The sequence below is a fragment of the Calliopsis andreniformis genome, chromosome 1 (genome assembly GCF_051401765.1).
Source record: "Calliopsis andreniformis isolate RMS-2024a chromosome 1, iyCalAndr_principal, whole genome shotgun sequence".
NCBI classification, from domain to species: Eukaryota; Metazoa; Arthropoda; class Insecta; order Hymenoptera; family Andrenidae; genus Calliopsis; species Calliopsis andreniformis.
Window position 1 is genome coordinate 16,853,185 of NC_135062.1, and position 17,190 is coordinate 16,870,374.

The 17,190-nt window shown below is 36.0% G+C and overlaps 5 protein-coding genes across 10 annotated transcripts; 2 read left to right on the top strand and 3 right to left on the bottom strand.

Annotated features, from left to right (window-relative positions):
* Positions 1-1,002: 1,002 nt before the first annotated feature.
* Positions 1,003-5,447, bottom strand: LOC143188786 (FMRFamide-related peptides). Its single transcript, XM_076393231.1, has 3 exons — positions 5,281-5,447; positions 2,455-2,858; positions 1,003-2,252 (listed from the first exon to the last, which is right to left on the bottom strand). The coding sequence occupies exons 1-3, from the start codon at positions 5,281-5,283 to the stop codon at positions 2,051-2,053; spliced, it is 609 nt and encodes a 202-aa protein (XP_076249346.1). The 5' UTR covers positions 5,284-5,447; the 3' UTR covers positions 1,003-2,050.
* Positions 5,448-7,472: 2,025 nt separating this feature from the next.
* Positions 7,473-10,864, bottom strand: Tango14 (transport and golgi organization 14). 2 transcript variants are annotated; one of them, XM_076393123.1, is made up of 6 exons: positions 10,762-10,864; positions 10,655-10,704; positions 9,775-10,317; positions 8,966-9,085; positions 8,640-8,889; positions 7,473-8,555 (listed from the first exon to the last, which is right to left on the bottom strand). In XM_076393123.1, exons 3-6 carry the CDS (start codon positions 10,067-10,069, stop codon positions 8,465-8,467), a joined length of 756 nt encoding a protein of 251 aa, XP_076249238.1. In that variant the 5' UTR covers positions 10,070-10,317; positions 10,655-10,704; positions 10,762-10,864; the 3' UTR covers positions 7,473-8,464. The 2 variants fall into 2 exon arrangements, with proteins under 2 accessions (XP_076249238.1, XP_076249248.1); XM_076393133.1 differs by lacking the exons at positions 10,655-10,704; positions 10,762-10,864 and adding an exon at positions 10,583-10,626.
* On the top strand, positions 10,237-12,645 carry Gar1 (Gar1 ribonucleoprotein). 5 transcript variants are annotated; one of them, XM_076393151.1, is made up of 4 exons: positions 10,237-10,372; positions 11,730-11,869; positions 11,931-12,171; positions 12,239-12,645. In XM_076393151.1, exons 2-4 carry the CDS (start codon positions 11,748-11,750, stop codon positions 12,512-12,514), a joined length of 639 nt encoding a protein of 212 aa, XP_076249266.1. In that variant the 5' UTR covers positions 10,237-10,372; positions 11,730-11,747; the 3' UTR covers positions 12,515-12,645. The 5 variants fall into 5 exon arrangements, with proteins under 5 accessions (XP_076249266.1, XP_076249289.1, XP_076249282.1 ...); XM_076393174.1 differs by having other exon boundaries at positions 10,256-10,357; XM_076393167.1 differs by lacking the exon at positions 10,237-10,372 and adding an exon at positions 10,790-10,840.
* Positions 12,646-12,729: 84 nt separating this feature from the next.
* On the bottom strand, positions 12,730-14,829 carry Larp7 (La related protein 7). Its single transcript, XM_076393071.1, has 5 exons — positions 14,524-14,829; positions 14,108-14,454; positions 13,171-14,031; positions 12,947-13,091; positions 12,730-12,881 (listed from the first exon to the last, which is right to left on the bottom strand). The coding sequence occupies exons 1-5, from the start codon at positions 14,771-14,773 to the stop codon at positions 12,730-12,732; spliced, it is 1,755 nt and encodes a 584-aa protein (XP_076249186.1). The 5' UTR covers positions 14,774-14,829.
* Positions 14,830-15,203: 374 nt separating this feature from the next.
* Positions 15,204-17,141, top strand: Rpt3 (26S proteasome regulatory subunit Rpt3). Its single transcript, XM_076393102.1, has 6 exons — positions 15,204-15,349; positions 15,518-15,577; positions 15,666-15,999; positions 16,066-16,269; positions 16,359-16,623; positions 16,697-17,141. Exons 1-6 carry the CDS (start codon positions 15,317-15,319, stop codon positions 17,013-17,015), a joined length of 1,215 nt encoding a protein of 404 aa, XP_076249217.1. The 5' UTR covers positions 15,204-15,316; the 3' UTR covers positions 17,016-17,141.
* Positions 17,142-17,190: the final 49 nt, after the last annotated feature.

A 17,190-nucleotide genomic window follows, 5' to 3' on the forward strand; every position in this document is an offset into this window, starting at 1 on the left:
GGGCCGCATGGACAAGCAGCAGAAGCGAGTGCCGCTCGTGACCGCCTCTGCTCGCGAGCATCACATTGCGTATCCACGTGTACGAGACCTGACGAATCTCGCCTTCCCGAGGCATAACTCCCGCTTGGATTAATGGATATTAGCGGGCAAGGGGTGTCAGAGGGTGTAGTATATCGTCAGGGTCAAAGGGGGATCATTCTTCTTCGTTCCTTCTGCTTGCGGGACATGTAGGTGTTAACCATTAACTTTCTTCTTTCTCTTTCGGCTGATACGCGTTTATTGGGCCAGGGGGGTGGTTCCTGCTTGATCGTTTTGTACGTGCTCGACTCTGTTTCCGGACAGATTGGGAGATATGGCGACGTTAAAGGGAACGGGATGACCTAGCGCTGACTGGACCTCGTCTCTTTCAATTTTCTGGGGAGGTGGACGGAGACTTTAAGAGGAATCTTGGGACCGTTTGAGAAGTAGTATGGGTCAACATTTGGAACGCCTGGTGCTTTTTCTACTTCGAAGTACTGTGGAACCTCGGTTAATCCAGCTTTAATTATTCTTATTTGTTTTATTTAGGATTTATTCAATTAATTTTCTTTTAATAAACAGAAGTTTTGAATGTAAGTAATAAGATTCTATTAATTGAAGTCAGAGTAGTGAGAGGAAAAATAACTGAAGTTGGAAGCTGAGTTCATTAAATTTTTTTATGGTCTTTTTCAAGGGATATTACTTAAAAATAAACTGTGGAATTGGTAGTACAGTAAAGGTAAATGTGCGTGGTTAATAAAATTTCATTAGTCGAGTTACTGAACCAGAAGAAATAAGCTGGAGAGGAAGTTACAGGGGGAGGAAGAAGGAAGTTGTAGAGAGTTTCCTTTCGAATAATATACAAGGTGTTCAAGAAATAACAAGAACGAAGTTAGGATATATCAATTTCTTTCTCAGATTCTTTTAATTTTCTTCTCAAGAAGAAAAGGGTAAATCATGTAAAAAACAACAACCAGATTTCCAGCCACTTTTTTATCTTTAATTTGTACGCGTGTATTAAATTTACATTCACTTTAAGAACGACGTTTAGGTTACAGATAATGTCCAATGCCGTAATACTAAGTTTTATCGCAATTGAAGAGCACGAAGAAAAAGAAGAAATATTCAATTATAAGAAACCACTCTTATACAAAAATACCATTTCTCTTTTACTGAAGAAAATAAAAAATCAATACTTCCGTTTTCTTCAATTCTGAAATATGAGAAGCAAATCAGAAATTTGATTAAACGCTGAATGTTCAAAATGCTAAGGAGAACTTAGGGTTTCTCCATTCTTTTCTTCGTACTCGCCAATATTAAAATGGAGTCGACAACTTGTTGACTATGAGAGAACGCAGTCTCGTAAGTGAAAGAGCGTGAACCCTCCCGTAAAATCAATTCTTTAGACCGATCTTACGTATGTAAACCGAGATATTTATCACTGATACCGAAGCCGATGATCAAGTCAGTTATATGTACACTGAATACGCGATCGATCAGGTGGATGCACAATAAGTACCCTCGAAGGAAGAAATCGTCGTGAGACAACGTTATTCCATCAGCTTCTTTATCAAACATCCAACAATACTATCAACAATAATATCGCAAATAATATAACAAAAATATAAAAATAATCTAACAAGCAATATCATTTCCAGCTATACACTTTGGCTACCACTTCAACAATTTCTAAAAGATCTCAAACTCAACTATCTCAAAAATAACAATACAAGTATCACCATCATTCAATTACTCTGCATCCAATAATCTGCCTACACTCGAAGCACTCAGAAACTCAATGCATTCATCATAACTTGAAAAAGGAAAGGAGAAAGGAAGACGCCGTCGGATTTACTGAAGAGAAAAGTAGATTCTTCAATGGTAGATTAAATCAGGCGGAAATGGAGCGGATATTGGCTGATAATAACGTTGTCCATGGGTTTCAGGAATTTCAGGATCAGAATGGCGGCGAGATGTTGTCCCTGCGATTCTCCGTGAACCAGACCGCTTGATGATCACTTTCACGGGGATTTTAATCGTGCTTCGAGTCGCCACGATCCTCCAGGAAGTTCAAGCTGTTCCTGTACTCGTCGATGTTGCTGAGGATGTCGCACAATCGAAGTAACTTTGCCTCGTAAGGGTGGAGATTCCTGATGTCATCATTAGACAGAATATCGGAGCACATGGCGGTCATGTCGATTTCAGCGGGGTAGATCTGCATGTTACGGCCATATCTATGGAAAGAATCAATTCAACAAACACATAGCTTCATTTTGAGATGAGGGAACTGTACATTGGCGTCTCCGAGTGACTCCACCTTAGTACACAGAGAGTTAAACGAAAAGGGTGGATTCTATAAAGAGATAATACTATCCTCCATCTTCAAAACACTTCATCCCGAATGAATACTCAGTCTGATTCATGAACCACTCTTACCTGATGAAGTTCAAGTCGTTCTTCCCTCGTTTGTACTCTTTGTTGTCGTCATTCGTAGCCTTGAAGCCAGATCGACCGAACCTGATGACGATATCTGGCGATTTCCATCGAGGATATCTGTTCACCTGCGAGTTACTGTCGCCCTCGCCTCCCAAAGCCTTCTCCATGTTGTTGTCACCCTCGCTGCGACCATATCTGATAAAGCTGTCGCCTCGTCGTTTCTTGGAGGCGGGATCATCGGAACGGCTGTCGGCGTTGTGTCTCTTCAGCACATACTCGAAGTCGCTGGGTGCATCCTTGAAGATCCTCAGGCTTCCGTCGGCCTTCAGGGGTGTTAATATCGAGGAGGACACCAACACACAGTTGCAGAGGAAGGGTAGCACGTACAGGGATGATAACACGTTCTTCGAGAAGAAATTATGGAAATGAAGAATTAACAGGACTATAAACGTTTCAATATTCTTTGTAACTGTTTTGGATATAGTTAAGTATCTTCTAATATTTTCTAAAGTTGTTGAAACATCTATTAAATTATTCATGAATTTCTTTGTCATCAATAATTAATTGAAAGAGAGTAATTAATTAATTGATTAATAACAGAATTGAAGCAGAGAAAGTGGAAGACTTCAAAGAACCTTGTTTTCGAAGAAGAGAAAAATAAATGAATACATACAACGATAGTGCAGGCTAATTATTTATCTTACGTAACAAAAAGTTCATAAATGATAACACTATAGTTACGTAAGAATTGAGAAAGCAAAGTCTGCCATTGAACGACATACACAATGGGAAGCAGTTATCAAGACACGAACTATCGATGCTTAACAATGGCCTCTATTATAATTTCATAATTTTTCCATTTATTCACGTATAAAAGGTTAACTGAGAGTATCGATTGTTCGAAGGCCAATTAAATCCTCGTCGAGCACCCTACTCACGGAAACACCTGTTGTACTTTCGGAACTCCTAACACATTATCCCCAATAATTCTGAGAGAATTGAAGAAGATTCTCGTCACCTTAAAATAAATTAAATTATTTTTGATAATCTGAGGATTACCAAATTAAAATAAAATAGAAGAAAAGGATTTTAAATGAAGAAATAACTCCGCATATATTACTAAAAATTTGTTGATCCTCAATTTCTCAGTTTAAGGGTCTCAACAAAGCTTGTTGAAGTTCCGTGGGCCCTCGAGGACACCACGAAAGTTTCCATCATGGATTCCTAGAGGATTATTCGGTGCACCAGCGCAAGTCTAGAACACGGTACGCGATAAATAATATCGGTCTGTTATTAGCTGTCTTAACAAGATGTTTAGTACCCTAATACCCTGGTATACCGAGCAAGATTAATATGATGCCTTGCGTTACTTTAATTAACCTCCGTACCCGGTCACCCCCACATAACGGTTCCGTCGCCCACAAACTTGCTGACGATTTCTACTGAAAAGCCACGGATTTACGACTTTGCTTGGGAACAAAAAAGAAGAACGTCATGTTTATGAGGGCGAGTATTGTCGATAGGCGAGAAGAATATTGCTACTTTTCGCAAAAGAAATAATTGATGAAGGAATTCTCAGAGGATGGCTGTGAAAATCACAAAACAAAAAAAAAAGAAAAGAAAAAAAAAGAAGATCTAGAACCCTTGTCACCATCATGATTTGCAGAACTCGAAAGGAATAGCCTCTTCTTTATTTTGTTCCTTGAGTGACTTAAGAAACAGTGTAACATTCCAAGTAATTAGCGAAAATATTTGATTAATTATTTGATTAATTATTACATATGTTGCTATCGTCGCTTTGGATTTTCTTCTGCTCTAACATTTCGTTCACTCGTCAACACAAAGTATAGAACTATTAACATGAAGTAAGTACCTCAAGAAAATGTGAATAAAGTACCCTTTGCGCTATCGTATGCCTTTCACGGAATTAAGAAGAAAAAGTTGACTTCGCAAATTATGTTACTCTCGCGATATCCATCTCGTAGTCGATAGCTAGCGGCTCGTTTTAATAGCAATTTATTCCACGAAGTTGCGAAAGCAAAGAAAGAGGTGAAACAGGAACGTAACAGCCGAGAATTTTAACCACCTGCCTCCCTGAAAGTAGCAATTCCTTCGTGTTCTGAAAGAAACGAAAGCACGACTTCGCGGAGACTAATTAGCAACGAAACATGATTAATTAAATTCTGCAGGATGAATATGTCGCAAAAACTATATGAAACTTTTCTCTGTGCAATTAGCCAAGAGCAATAAAAGTGTTATCACGGGAAAGATCTGAAAGTACACATTAAAACAAGAAGAAATAGAAAGGGTTGCAAATTAAACATAATTATTTTATTTAAAATATCGATAATCACATGCTTACAATATTCTCCACAAACACAATAATTACAACAAGTTTCATGCAACATTAATATCACTAGATTGTGGATTTTCATACACACCGCTGAAGAAATCTGTTTCATCTTTCAAATGCTAGGATTTGCATACTACTTTTTATATTTTGTATATTTCTACATATTGCATGAATTCTCTAATTATTCCGAAATCCACAATCACTATGAATAATGCAAAGTATCATAAAAACCGCTATGAACATCAAGCAAAAGGGGTACAAGAAATTCAGTGTCAGGCAAAATAGAAACTCCCTCCTTGTAAAAAAAAGGAGAACACGAAGTCCAGCGTCAGCCAAAGTGGTCGAGCCTTCGCTTTAAAAAGGAAAAAAAGAATTCAACATCAACCGAAACAGGAACTCCTCGAAAAGGAAAAGAAGAAAACGAAGTTCAACACGGAACGAAGAAGAAAAGTCCGTCACGGCAAACCACTCACCATGTCGCTAGTCTCAGAGGGGCACAGACTCTTCGGGGAGGGTGGTTTGCGTCCGTTTCGAGCCGGAACTCGAGTTTCTCTTGTGGTTTCCTTCGAGAAGAAAAAGGGCGCGGAGATAAAGGAAGAGAGATCGCGTAGACGCGTCGTCTGACGACGTTCGCGGCCTGTTGCTGGTGGAACGAGTGTGTCCGGGGTTAGAGATGACACCCTTTATATAGAGGCACCCTCGGCGCATCCCCCGTCGTACGGTCAGAGCGACGGGATAGCCTCACCTGAGTTATGATTGGCCGGAGCTGTACAACACGATACCTCTACATTATTTTGATTCAATTACACCGACGGCTACCGACCTACGTAATCCCCTTTATCATTTATGACTCTTGGCGAATAATAATCATCCTCGACGACGAATGGCCCCTTCGTATATGATCCCTCAGCTGGAGGGGGATGATCATCGACCATCATCGATACACTAGACCATTCGACTCTTGGATCATCGGAGGCTCGGCAGGTATAGATAAATATTGATGCTGCCAGGTAGCAAGCTGTCCCCGTTTGCTTTTAATCATTTGTTTCGTGTTTATTTTTCATTCTGTCCGTTACATCCCGCCGTGATTACTGCCATTTCCCTGGCACTTCGACTTCGGCGCCTGAAGGAGTCGGATCGTCCTTGCTTCGCATTAACTCCGTTGAATAACGAGATACCAGAAATCAAATTTTGCAGCCTTCTACTGTGATTCCATAGGAACGATTTGGTTTGTAATAATACTAAATTGAAATTGGGAAAACTCATATATTATCCAAAATACTTTTGCAGGTATTTCTTCAAGAAGATTCTCTTATTTGGAAGCTTTACTTTACTTCTTTACTTGGAAGCTATATTAAATAAGAAGGTAGTAATTAAGTGTTTAAGGTATTGTGTCGCTTTAAATTCTATCTCCGATTGCTGTGAAAGTGTCGTTGAACCCAACAGCTGAAGAGAGAGAAAGCACAGTGTTTTGTGAATCGGGGATGAGCTCAGATGAAGTGCAACAGGTAGAGGCATGTCCGTGTTTTCCACGAACGAATCTGGGTCACTCGTTTCCCATCGCGAGGCAACGATCGCGGCACAGATGCGAAGATCTCCCCCTCGTTCATTTCTATGTACCTCTGAGTATCTGTGAAGCGCTTTGATTCCGTGTCGAAAGTGTCTTCCTTCACCTGTGCAAATGAAGAAATGTCGAGCACACGTTTAGCAGTCTCGATAAAATTATTATTAACGATTCTGCCTTTCACATACATATGAACGATTATCCTGATATGATAATGTCGAAAAGAATTCTGAGAACTTCGAACATGGAAGTCTTCAAGGTTGAAGGAATACTTAGCTTATGCTTAGCTTAATATACTTAGCTTCCCTGAAAACAAGGAAAACTTTTTATGGAACGAGGCAAAAACACATCTTACTTGGTTTTTTAGATTTGAATGAGAAGTGGAACAACGAGAAGAAGGAAAAAGATGGTGAAGAATGGTGTGTGTGTATGTGTACGTCTCGCATGGATAAGGTCATTACTTATATAGTGGCTATTCAAGAAGAAATATGGGGTCTTGAGGTAAATATTGCATCAGATGTTCTAACGTTTAGTCAAATGATCGTGTAGACACATTTTCTTAGGGATAAAATATATTCTTCTTTGCATGCGGAATCACGCTTAAACAGCGAAGTAATTTTACGAGGAAGAAATGCAAACAGACATGTAATGAATTTTTAGAGATCGTTGAACTAGACTGTTTAAAATGGCAATTTCGTACCACGCATGAACCATAGACAGCTTTCATCCCTAGTTGAGTTAGTGTAGGTGTACAGTTCCATAGAAACAGTAACAATATATAATAAGCTTTAGCTTGAAAAATGCTTTCGGTTTCCCAGTATCACCTGTAACACCATTGTGTACGCTTTGTGTGTACTGACATCCATGAAAGCGTATAATCCGATATTAAGCTGACGAACCGGAGGTCGGCATCGTAGTAGACATCCAGTACCGTTATGGACGCTCGATCTGTGATTTATAGATCACGGTAACGATGAACTAACGATTAATTCATATATCAAAATTTTTTCTTTATAATTTTTTAAAAATTAAAAAAAATAATTTACAAGAAATATATCTGAAAACTATGGAAAGGGTGGGTAAAGAAATAGTACATTTGTGCAAAAAAGAACTGTATTTACTATATTTCCAACATTTTAAATTGCTTAATAGGTGTTCTTTCGCAAGAAAAATACCACAGACAAAAGTAAGAATCTTGTCATTCTTCTTAATATCAAAATATTTAGTTTCATAATAATGATTTATAAATGAATGATGTACATGGAATGTCATTATTTTACAGACAGTATCAGGAGTAAAATGCAACAATTTCTTCTGGCTTTCTTCATATCGTATCTTCTTCATTCTGAATTCCATGCTACAAACGGGACAGGTGGGCTTTCTCACGAAGACGTAGGGTTTCAATTTTCTTCTTTGGATGTTACAAAGGATATGAGAAAAATGACGTAAGTTGGATTTTTGAATAATTTACTATATAACATATACTATTATTTTATCTTAAATACTTAGGCTTATTAGATTTGTACTTGTTACAAAATGAAAGTAACATTTTGAATTTTTACTAGTCATGTAATTTGATAATATAACTTCCATCATTTTTCTGTATATCCTTTGAATATATCATTCAAACGCTACTAAAACCTTAGTGTCAGATGCACCAAAACTAAACAAGAAAATAGTTTTCAAGAAGAAAATTAAAATTCTACGCTTTCGTTTGTGTTTTCGTTTCTTCTTTTTCCTGTATGGTTTTTTATGACACGTTCTAGTTTACACAATTAAAAAATTTAATTTCCGCACAATTCTGTGGGGCCATGTTTTCTCAATGTTTGTGAGAATGTTTTTAAGTTAAAGTCACCTAAATTTCTTTTTACAGACACTTATTAAAAATTGGCTTTTAATACGTCACTCGTGTCACGTAAGCGGCAAATTATCCTCGATTATTATTTTCACTAGCACGCAGCCACTTATAAAATAGTATCTGTTAATTGTTTTAAATTCAGTCTTTATACATCTCCTTAACTTCTACTTCTTGTTTCATTTGTTTCTCTTTTTGGAATACAAAAGCTTTACACAAATAAAAATGACAATTCCCGTTATTTGCCGTGTCGCTGCTCGCATTTGTTATATTTCTCCAGTAAATATCCGAAATCCTTCACTGACAGGCTAAAGTGTACAGGTAACGTGCTGAAAACGAAATAAGAAAAATTGTTAATGTTCTACAAATAGTTTAGTATCATTAATAAACAATTTTCTAATATTTAAACTTACAAAAATTCCGTGATTCGTGTTTGCCATGGTAAAACACCATACGTGGAACAAACACGGCCGTATATTAATCCCAAATCCGGGTCCGGAATGCCCCGCGAATTTAATTTCTCGTTAAGTAAATCAGTGTCTATCTCATCCAACTTAATCGTGCCTGTGACGACCGCTTCAGCTAATTGTTTTGTTAAAGTTACTATCTCCTCTTTGCCATCCAAAGGAGATAATAGAGATATCCTTGTTTTTAATTTTGGACCTGTAAATTAAGAACATTGATCACTATATTATGTATGATTAACTTTTATAAAACTTTCTTTCTTTAAACTACATACCAGTTATTCCATTCTGCATATGCTTTGTATTTGGTTTGCTCCAACTAATATACTCCACCAAATCAGGTCTCTTTCTTGAGATTTCGTGTTTTAAAAAATTTTCGTTTCTAACTAAAAAACCTGCAACAAACAGTATTTCACTTTAACCTTTAGGCAAAAATAATTAAAGTAACATAGTTCTTGAAACAGGGCACTTATACATAATAATACCGCTCTAATTAGTTTTCAGTCATTTGAATTTTAATCACATAAACACCATCATTTATATCTTTGTCTATATATAACTCATGTCATTAAATGTATACGTATGACTAATGTTCAGAACAAAAGAAAGAAATGAAAGTCTGTAATTATTTGTGACAAATATTTTGTAAGTTCTACTTTCTATATGAACCAATGATAGCACCAAGTTTATATTTCACATGAAAGTAAAATTGAGCACTATTACAATGAACTTTTATATAAAATTTATGTCACAAAATGATTGAAAGATACACACAAAAACTATTTGTGCTTATTACAAATATTATGAGTCTACATTTCCCTTAAACATTATAGATTCCTTTGGCTACAGAACCTCTAATACCACATAATTCTTAGTACTCAAATAACAAGTACAACAGCAGACACAAGAAATCTATTACAATATAGGAACCTGTTTAACATAAATGCATAAACAATAGATTCGACTCGACAGTTATATACATATAACAAACCCCAAGTAAAAACAGAAACCTGATGCAAGAACACACAGCTATATCACTGATAACATTAATCAGACTATAACAAAATAAAAGAATGAAGATTACCACTGATATCATAGAAACTGATGTACGGTATACCAATCGTGATACACCAGCCGATTATTCGTATGCAGTCCAAAATAGTGTCCTCCTTCGCGCCGAAAACAATCACTATATGCTTGGGTAGCTTGTTCGTTCTGCTTACGATGCGCGCCAGCCATTCCACATCAGTGTTTGTGTTTTCACCGTACCAAATCTCCAAAAATTTGTGAGAAACGATCGCGCAGCAATTATGAATTGCAGTGAATAAGTCGCAGAAAAAATGCATGAGTATCAATAACATGTGAAATATCGTGAACATAATGCCTGTTTGTGACCGTCGTTGATCTATATAACATAATCAATTCGAAACTGTCAAGAGAATACGAGGGTTTTCAAAACTAACCGGGGAACGTCACGAGGAAGACGATGCACCTAGCTGCCGACCCGTCTAGCAGACGGTCACCTCACGTGCACCTGCTTATGTTGAGCGAAGAGCATACGCACTCTTTCGTCACTCAGGAACACTACACTCTGCGTACTCGTTCACAGTGAATTGTACCGGATGACCTGAAAGTAGAGAGCCAAAATATTCACGTGGAAACACAGGGTATAAACAACATACGTAAGGAAATTTTAAACGATGTTAAGGGAGCTCAAATAGAACACAAAATATCCTATAACATGTCTGATATGCCTCCATTTTGCAGTAATAATGACTTAAAGTTAACATGTCTAGGCATGTGCTAAACTGACAATCACAGGATTTTGCAATTTTGGGGATATATTGAAGGACAGAAATAAAGCGAAAAAGTCTGAATACATTTTATTGTACCTTGTACAGTTTAACTTGTATATAGCTTTAAAGATCCGAGATATAAACTACGCAAATTTAAGAGGTTCTAACCTTATCTGACGGGGCCACCACGTGCTGATCACTGATTGGATTCTTATTCGCTAAATTCACAATTATTTATTCTTAGGTTAGAAATCTTTAAATTCGTAGATCCTTACTTTTGTTACACCCAGTATTCTGTATTGTTTACGAACTGTATGTGCTCAATGACACTTCGTATTAGCATGATATTGAAACGTAATTATTTAAAATGAACTTTTTTCTACTTATCTAAATAACACAGCAGTAACTACATCGTATGACACTAACCCAAGGATCTATGTACTATTTAGTTACTTTAGATAAGAGGTTAAGCAATTATGTGACAAGGGTATGGTTATTCGCCAAGGTGACACATTTAACAGGTACAAAAAATAGCTATAACCGTGTGACAAATGTAAATGTTAGGATGGTTATAAAATATTAAGTGTGATTACAATTTACAATTGATCTACACAAATTCTTTTAAAAGATAAAGTATGACTTACCTTTATTTGAATAAATAGTTTAAAAAATTTTTATTTGAATATAATTCGGATAAATCATGCATTATTTATGTGTGTATTTAACACGTAAAAAAGAATTCAAAACTGTTTACATACAAACTACCTACCTTTAAAATTAACTAAAAAAGCTATAACATATATTACAGGTTATAAAAACTTTGTGAATACTGCAATGATTTTTAATATTCAGTTAAATTATGTTGGAAATTAATCATTTTATTAAACTAGTTTATTCAAAATTTTGAATGATTACTCGTTTTTATTTACTACAGGTTCAAAACGCGCATGCGCGTGATTATCTTGTATACAGTGTATGAAAACGTGTTTAGTGTTAGTAAAATGCTGCTAGTTTGTAATAATAGCATAGGAATATTTGTATAAATAAACTAGTGTCAGAATTAATTCTGACATATTGTACATCTGTCAATTCAAATAATGAAAATTATTGCATAGTCGCGTATAGAAATTCCTCAATTTGAGACTATCATTTTTATAGGTTAGGCACGTGGTGTACTCTACATTTTATCTACTTTAAAGTTTAAATTTTTAACATAAGAAAATGTTACGTTTCATTTTTTCAGTATTTGTAAAATAGGAAAATGTCATTCCGAGGTCGTGGAGGTGGTGGATTCGGTAGAGGAGGCGGCGGTTTTCGTGGAGGAAGAGGTGGTGGTTTTCGTGGAGGACGCGGGGGTGGTGGCTTTGACAGAGGTGGCAAAGGGTAATTATCACATTAATTGTTATTTGTTGAACGTAGATTAACTGCAATTTCTGTTACAAAGGTATGACCAAGGTCCACCGGAACAAGTAACTCCTTTAGGCCGTTTCATATGGACAGTCCAAGATGATCTTGTCGCTAAAGTAGACATAGAGCAAGTGCCTTTCTTCAATGCACCTATTTATACAGAAGCCAAACAACAAATTGGAAAGATTGATGAGATTTTTGGCAATATCAGAGATTATTATGTGTCTATAAAGCTGTCGGAAAATATAAGAGCCTCTAGTTTTGAAAAAGACACAAAGGTAAAACACACTTACAATAGTCCAATTAAATTAAGTGAAAATAATTAATAATTACTGTTTGCTTTAGTTATTCATAGATCCAGCAAAATTATTACCACTACAAAGGTTCCTACCAAAACCTCCTGGAGCTGATAAGAAGAGAGGTGGAGGTGGAGGTGGACGAGGGATGAAGAGAGGTGGTGGCGGAGGACGTGGTGGTCGCGGTGGCGGAGGCAGACCATCGTTTGGTCGCGGTGGTTTTGGAAGTAGGGGCGGTGGCGGTGGCGGTGGTTTCAGAGGCCGCGGTGGCGGAGGATTTGGACGCAACGATTCTGGTAGAGGTCGTGGAAGAGGCAGATGGTAGAACAGTGGAAAGTAAAATGAATTTTTATGTAAAGACATGTTAAGAGGACAAACACGTTCATTTGATTAAACAGACAGAAAACGTGACGAGTAACTTTAAGTACAATTGAAAAAAATATAAAACAAACTGCATTTGATTTATTTTCAATACGTCTATAATATAAAAACACTGTTTATGTACAGATATTAAATACTTTTCTTCAGAAGAGAATATTTTTACACTTCATCAAATTTGATATGCTTTCCAAGGACTTTCTCTGCTTTTTTCAATAATTTATTTCTTCCTCTTTGTTTAGGCCTAATTTTGTTACCCAATTTCTTTTCTCTGTCTTCTGAGATTTTATTCCAGTACATCTTTTCTTCTTCACCTATACCAAATACGATAGGCTTGTACATTGTATATAACACATATATGTGTGTACAATATTCTTACCTTCTAGTATTGTCATATGTTTTTCTTCATCAGATCTCTGTGCAAACGTTTGTGCAGCTTCTGCTGTATCACACCTCACATAAGCAACGAAAGACCCCTCATCAACGTCTATATATTTCACGGAATTATTGCCCTTTAACTCCATCTGAAGCATCAGAAAAAAGATATTAATAAAATAAATTTAATTTTTTATTCACAGCTATCGCTATTTACACGTAACATACCTTCAGTCCTTTAGGATCGCTACATGGCTTATCCATTTCAATTTTGACTATAACTCCCGGTACAAATGAGAATCGCGGCACATTCGCACTATCCTGTTTAGTGGTTTTTTCTTTCTCATCATTTTCTTCTTTTTCTGTTTTATTTTTTTCATAATTAGACCACTGGTTCCATTTGGTTTTTCTCAAGTGTTGTTTTAACTGCTTCATTTTACTTCTTTGCAACTCTAAATATTTATTCCTAAGATGCTTCCAGTCCTTTTTAGTCATTACTTGTAATCCTAAACTATAAGTAACATCCTCCGTCTTGCTTCGCCTTTTACGTTTTCTTTTTTTCTTTTTCTCGTTTGTATCGTCCTCTTCTTCGGTCATCCTTTCTTCACTTTTATTACCATTGTCTACTATTTCTTCACTCGAAGGCACACTTTCCTTGCCCTTAATCAATTTTTTCGAAGTATTTTCCTCTTTTTCATTAGCATGTTTTGTTTCATTATTAGACACATCGGTAGAGAGTCTGGATTTCTTCTTTTTTACCATCTCCGCGTCCACTTGATTTTCGGTATCGGCCGTTTCTAAGTGTTCTGAATCTATACGTAACCTCTTCCTTGTGTCCTTATTTTTATTTTCTTGAATCTCAGAATTATCTGCAGTCACTTGTTCTCCTTCCTCCCTATTTTCTAAGTTACTATCTGTATCAGGCTTAACATTTTCCAGCTCCTTATCTGCTGTATGTTCTTCCTCACTTGGGTCTTTTTTTCTTCCCAACAGAGTCACATCTTTTTCAGCATTATCAAAAGTTGTAATACTTAAAAGTTCATTAGGAGCTGTGTGTGAAGGTAAAACACAACCCTTCTTCTGAAAAGCCTGCAAAATATAAATGATTTAGGAACAATTTGAGTTAGAACTCCTCATTCTTTTATTATGGTTTGTATTTTTTTACCTTCATACATTTCCTAGCACTTTCTGGAGTATCAAACTCAATGAATGCAAAACCTTTGATTTTCCTATTATGTTTATATCGTGGAACTGAAACATATACAACTGGACCATATTGGGAAAATAATGAGCTCAATATCTCATGATCTGCATCTGGTGGTAAATTTTGTACATAGATTGTACAATCATCTGCATTCTTTTTTGGTTCTACTGGTGTTGTACGACACACTTTTGTTCCATCTTCAGATAATGATAATATCTCTGATGCTTGCAGAGCTTTATTTATTCTATTTACATCACTAGTTAAATCTCTTATTTTATTAAATCTAAGAAAAACACTAAGATCAACATCTGAAAAAAATGAAATATAAAAAATTATATATTTTACAAACTTGAAATATGACTTCCAATAATACTTACATGGATCATCTTTAATTAAATTACTTAAGAATCTATCCTTGCTTAAATTTGCATCGCTAAAATAAAATTCCATTTGTTTAAGTATTGCAGCATTCAATGCTTTCTTCCTGAGTCTAGGCTTCCCTCGTGAAACACCTGAATTTTTATTAACTTTGTTTGCCCGTGAATTTTCTACTGATTTTTGCACCTGAGGAACAGGAACCCGCTCAGAGTCTAGTTCCATGTCAGACTGTTGTTCTTCCATTACCATTGTTACAAATTTATGAAGCTAACATTAGATAAACGTTTAGATTTTCATTACGTTAAAAATACGAATTGTAAACACTTATCGATGTACACATAAGTATGTAATAGCACTCTATAGATAAGTAACTCTATCAGCATTATTGATCGATTTTGCAGTGCCATTAGTGACATGTAGTGAAAGTAAAACGAGAGCGGGATATCTCTGGTTTATTTGAATTTGATAATTGATATCACAAATGACGAAAGATGCCATAAATGTGTGATCACATCCAAAATACTACTTATAAATACTTAAAAATGTATAACAATTTAAATAAATAGTTTGTAACGCAAACTGAAATAAAATGTAGTAAAAGTAGACTCCGTTTTCAAAATCTTACATACCTTTTCATTGTCGTCGAGTTTTCTTCAACTCATTACATAGTTAATGGTAGCCTACCAACACTGACGCGCGCCGTCATCGAAGTGAATCTACTCAAAAATCTCAAGTCATTCGTTAGTTCATATGTTCGGTCGGAATTAAGTAGCGAAAAATATCTGTGGAGAAATGGACGAAATAAGCATTATTTTACCAGATAAGGTACACATGTTTTCCTATAATTATTATTTGAAACTTTCTGAGAGGTACATGAAGTAATATACAAATGTAGATCCGCTTATCGTAACCTCAATTCATAAAGTTTATACATTCCTGATTATCTTATTTCTGAATTATTTCGTCTAATCGAAGTTAAAGGGTCTAATACAGTTACAGGATACAGGTATTGGAGATGAATTGGATGTAGAAGATCTATACATTAAATATAAGGTGAGCAGTTCTATTCACCTTTTATATTTGCTTATTCATGTTAAATTTATTGTCAACTGTTTTACTATAGTGTCTTTCAATTTGACAGAAACTACAAAGAATATTAGAATTCCTTGAAGTACAAGAAGAATACATAAAGGATGAACAACGAAATCTAAAGAAGGAGTATTTACATGCCCAAGAAGAAGTAAAGCGCATACAAAGTGTGCCTTTAGTCATTGGACAGTTTCTAGAGGCAGTAGACCAAAATACTGGTATAGTAGGTTCTACTACAGGCTCAAATTACTATGTACGTATTTTGTCTACAATTGACAGAGAATTATTGAAGCCATCTGCGAGTGTGGCTCTTCACAAGCACAGCAATGCTTTGGTTGATGTTTTGCCACCAGAAGCTGATTCAAGCATTTCTATGCTGCAAGCAGGTATTTATTAATTACTGTCATGATTCAAGTTAGAATTGTAAAACATGTTCATATTTTATTCCACAGATGAAAAGCCTGATATTCAATACAGTGACATAGGAGGAATGGATATGCAGAAACAAGAAATCAGAGAAGCAGTAGAGTTGCCTCTCACTCACTTTGAGCTCTACAAACAAATTGGAATCGACCCACCAAGGGGTGTACTCATGTATGGCCCACCTGGGTGTGGTAAAACTATGCTTGCAAAGGCTGTAGCTAGACACACTACAGGTAGAAATAATAATATTTACATATCTGCATATGTACAAACGGTATTAGTAAATTACATTATTTTATCAAATATCATTTGTACTTTTCAGCTGCGTTCATTCGCGTAGTAGGGTCTGAATTTGTACAGAAATACTTAGGCGAAGGGCCGAGAATGGTTAGAGATGTCTTCCGTTTAGCCAAGGAAAACTCGCCCGCTATAATCTTCGTTGATGAAATCGATGCTATAGCTACAAAGAGATTCGATGCTCAAACTGGAGCTGATCGCGAGGTACAACGTATACTTTTGGAGTTACTCAATCAAATGGATGGTTTTGATCAAACAACTAATGTTAAAGTTATAATGGCCACAAATAGGTACAAACTCTTATCTTTACTTTGAACTGTTTAAATAATCTTTTACATTCTCTTAATTTTAATTCTTTTATAGAGCGGATACGCTGGACCCTGCATTATTACGTCCCGGTAGATTAGATCGTAAAATCGAGTTTCCTTTGCCCGACCGTCGACAGAAACGCTTGATTTTCTCAACGATTACCGCGAAAATGAATTTAAGCGAGGAAGTGGATCTAGAAGATTACGTGGCACGGCCCGATAGAATTTCTGGGGCTGATATAAATGCAATTTGTCAAGAAGCAGGAATGCATGCTGTTCGTGAGAATCGTTACATTGTTTTAGCGAAAGATTTTGAGAAGGGTTACAAAAATAATATTAAAAAGGACGAATCCGAGCACGAATTCTACAAATAAAAAGGAGAAAGTGTACTCCTATACGTCGTTCATATTTTATGGTCCTATATGTATTTGCAGTTTCATGTATTCCTATAAATCTAATAATATACGTTTACACAACTTCTGTGTGGATCTTTACGCTTATTTCTTTCTTTCTTAATCGTCGAAATTAATACCTATACAATATTATCGA

What these genes read in the sequence shown, in the direction of transcription:
- LOC143188786 (XM_076393231.1), bottom strand. An exon ending in AACGACTTGAACTTCATCAG is followed by an intron (nt 2,253 to 2,454) that starts GTAAGAGTGGTT and finishes TTCTTTCCATAG; the next exon opens with ATATGGCCGTAACATGCAGA.
- Tango14 (XM_076393123.1), bottom strand. Translation starts at nt 10,069, where the DNA reads ATGTTCACGATATTTCACATGTTATTGATACTCATGCATTTTTTCTGC. An exon ending in CAGTTTCTATGATATCAGTG is followed by an intron (nt 9,086 to 9,774) that starts GTAATCTTCATT and finishes TGTTTGTTGCAG; the next exon opens with GTTTTTTAGTTAGAAACGAA. An exon ending in TATGCAGAATGGAATAACTG is followed by an intron (nt 8,890 to 8,965) that starts GTATGTAGTTTA and finishes CTTAATTTACAG; the next exon opens with GTCCAAAATTAAAAACAAGG.
- Gar1 (XM_076393151.1), top strand. Translation starts at nt 11,748, where the DNA reads ATGTCATTCCGAGGTCGTGGAGGTGGTGGATTCGGTAGAGGAGGCGGC. An exon ending in TTTGACAGAGGTGGCAAAGG is followed by an intron (nt 11,870 to 11,930) that starts GTAATTATCACA and finishes TCTGTTACAAAG; the next exon opens with GTATGACCAAGGTCCACCGG. An exon ending in GTTTTGAAAAAGACACAAAG is followed by an intron (nt 12,172 to 12,238) that starts GTAAAACACACT and finishes TGTTTGCTTTAG; the next exon opens with TTATTCATAGATCCAGCAAA.
- Larp7 (XM_076393071.1), bottom strand. Translation starts at nt 14,773, where the DNA reads ATGGTAATGGAAGAACAACAGTCTGACATGGAACTAGACTCTGAGCGG. An exon ending in GTGCTAGGAAATGTATGAAG is followed by an intron (nt 14,032 to 14,107) that starts GTAAAAAAATAC and finishes TATATTTTGCAG; the next exon opens with GCTTTTCAGAAGAAGGGTTG. An exon ending in ACATATGACAATACTAGAAG is followed by an intron (nt 12,882 to 12,946) that starts GTAAGAATATTG and finishes TATTTGGTATAG; the next exon opens with GTGAAGAAGAAAAGATGTAC.
- Rpt3 (XM_076393102.1), top strand. Translation starts at nt 15,317, where the DNA reads ATGGACGAAATAAGCATTATTTTACCAGATAAG. An exon ending in CATTTCTATGCTGCAAGCAG is followed by an intron (nt 16,000 to 16,065) that starts GTATTTATTAAT and finishes TTTATTCCACAG; the next exon opens with ATGAAAAGCCTGATATTCAA. An exon ending in GTTATAATGGCCACAAATAG is followed by an intron (nt 16,624 to 16,696) that starts GTACAAACTCTT and finishes ATTCTTTTATAG; the next exon opens with AGCGGATACGCTGGACCCTG.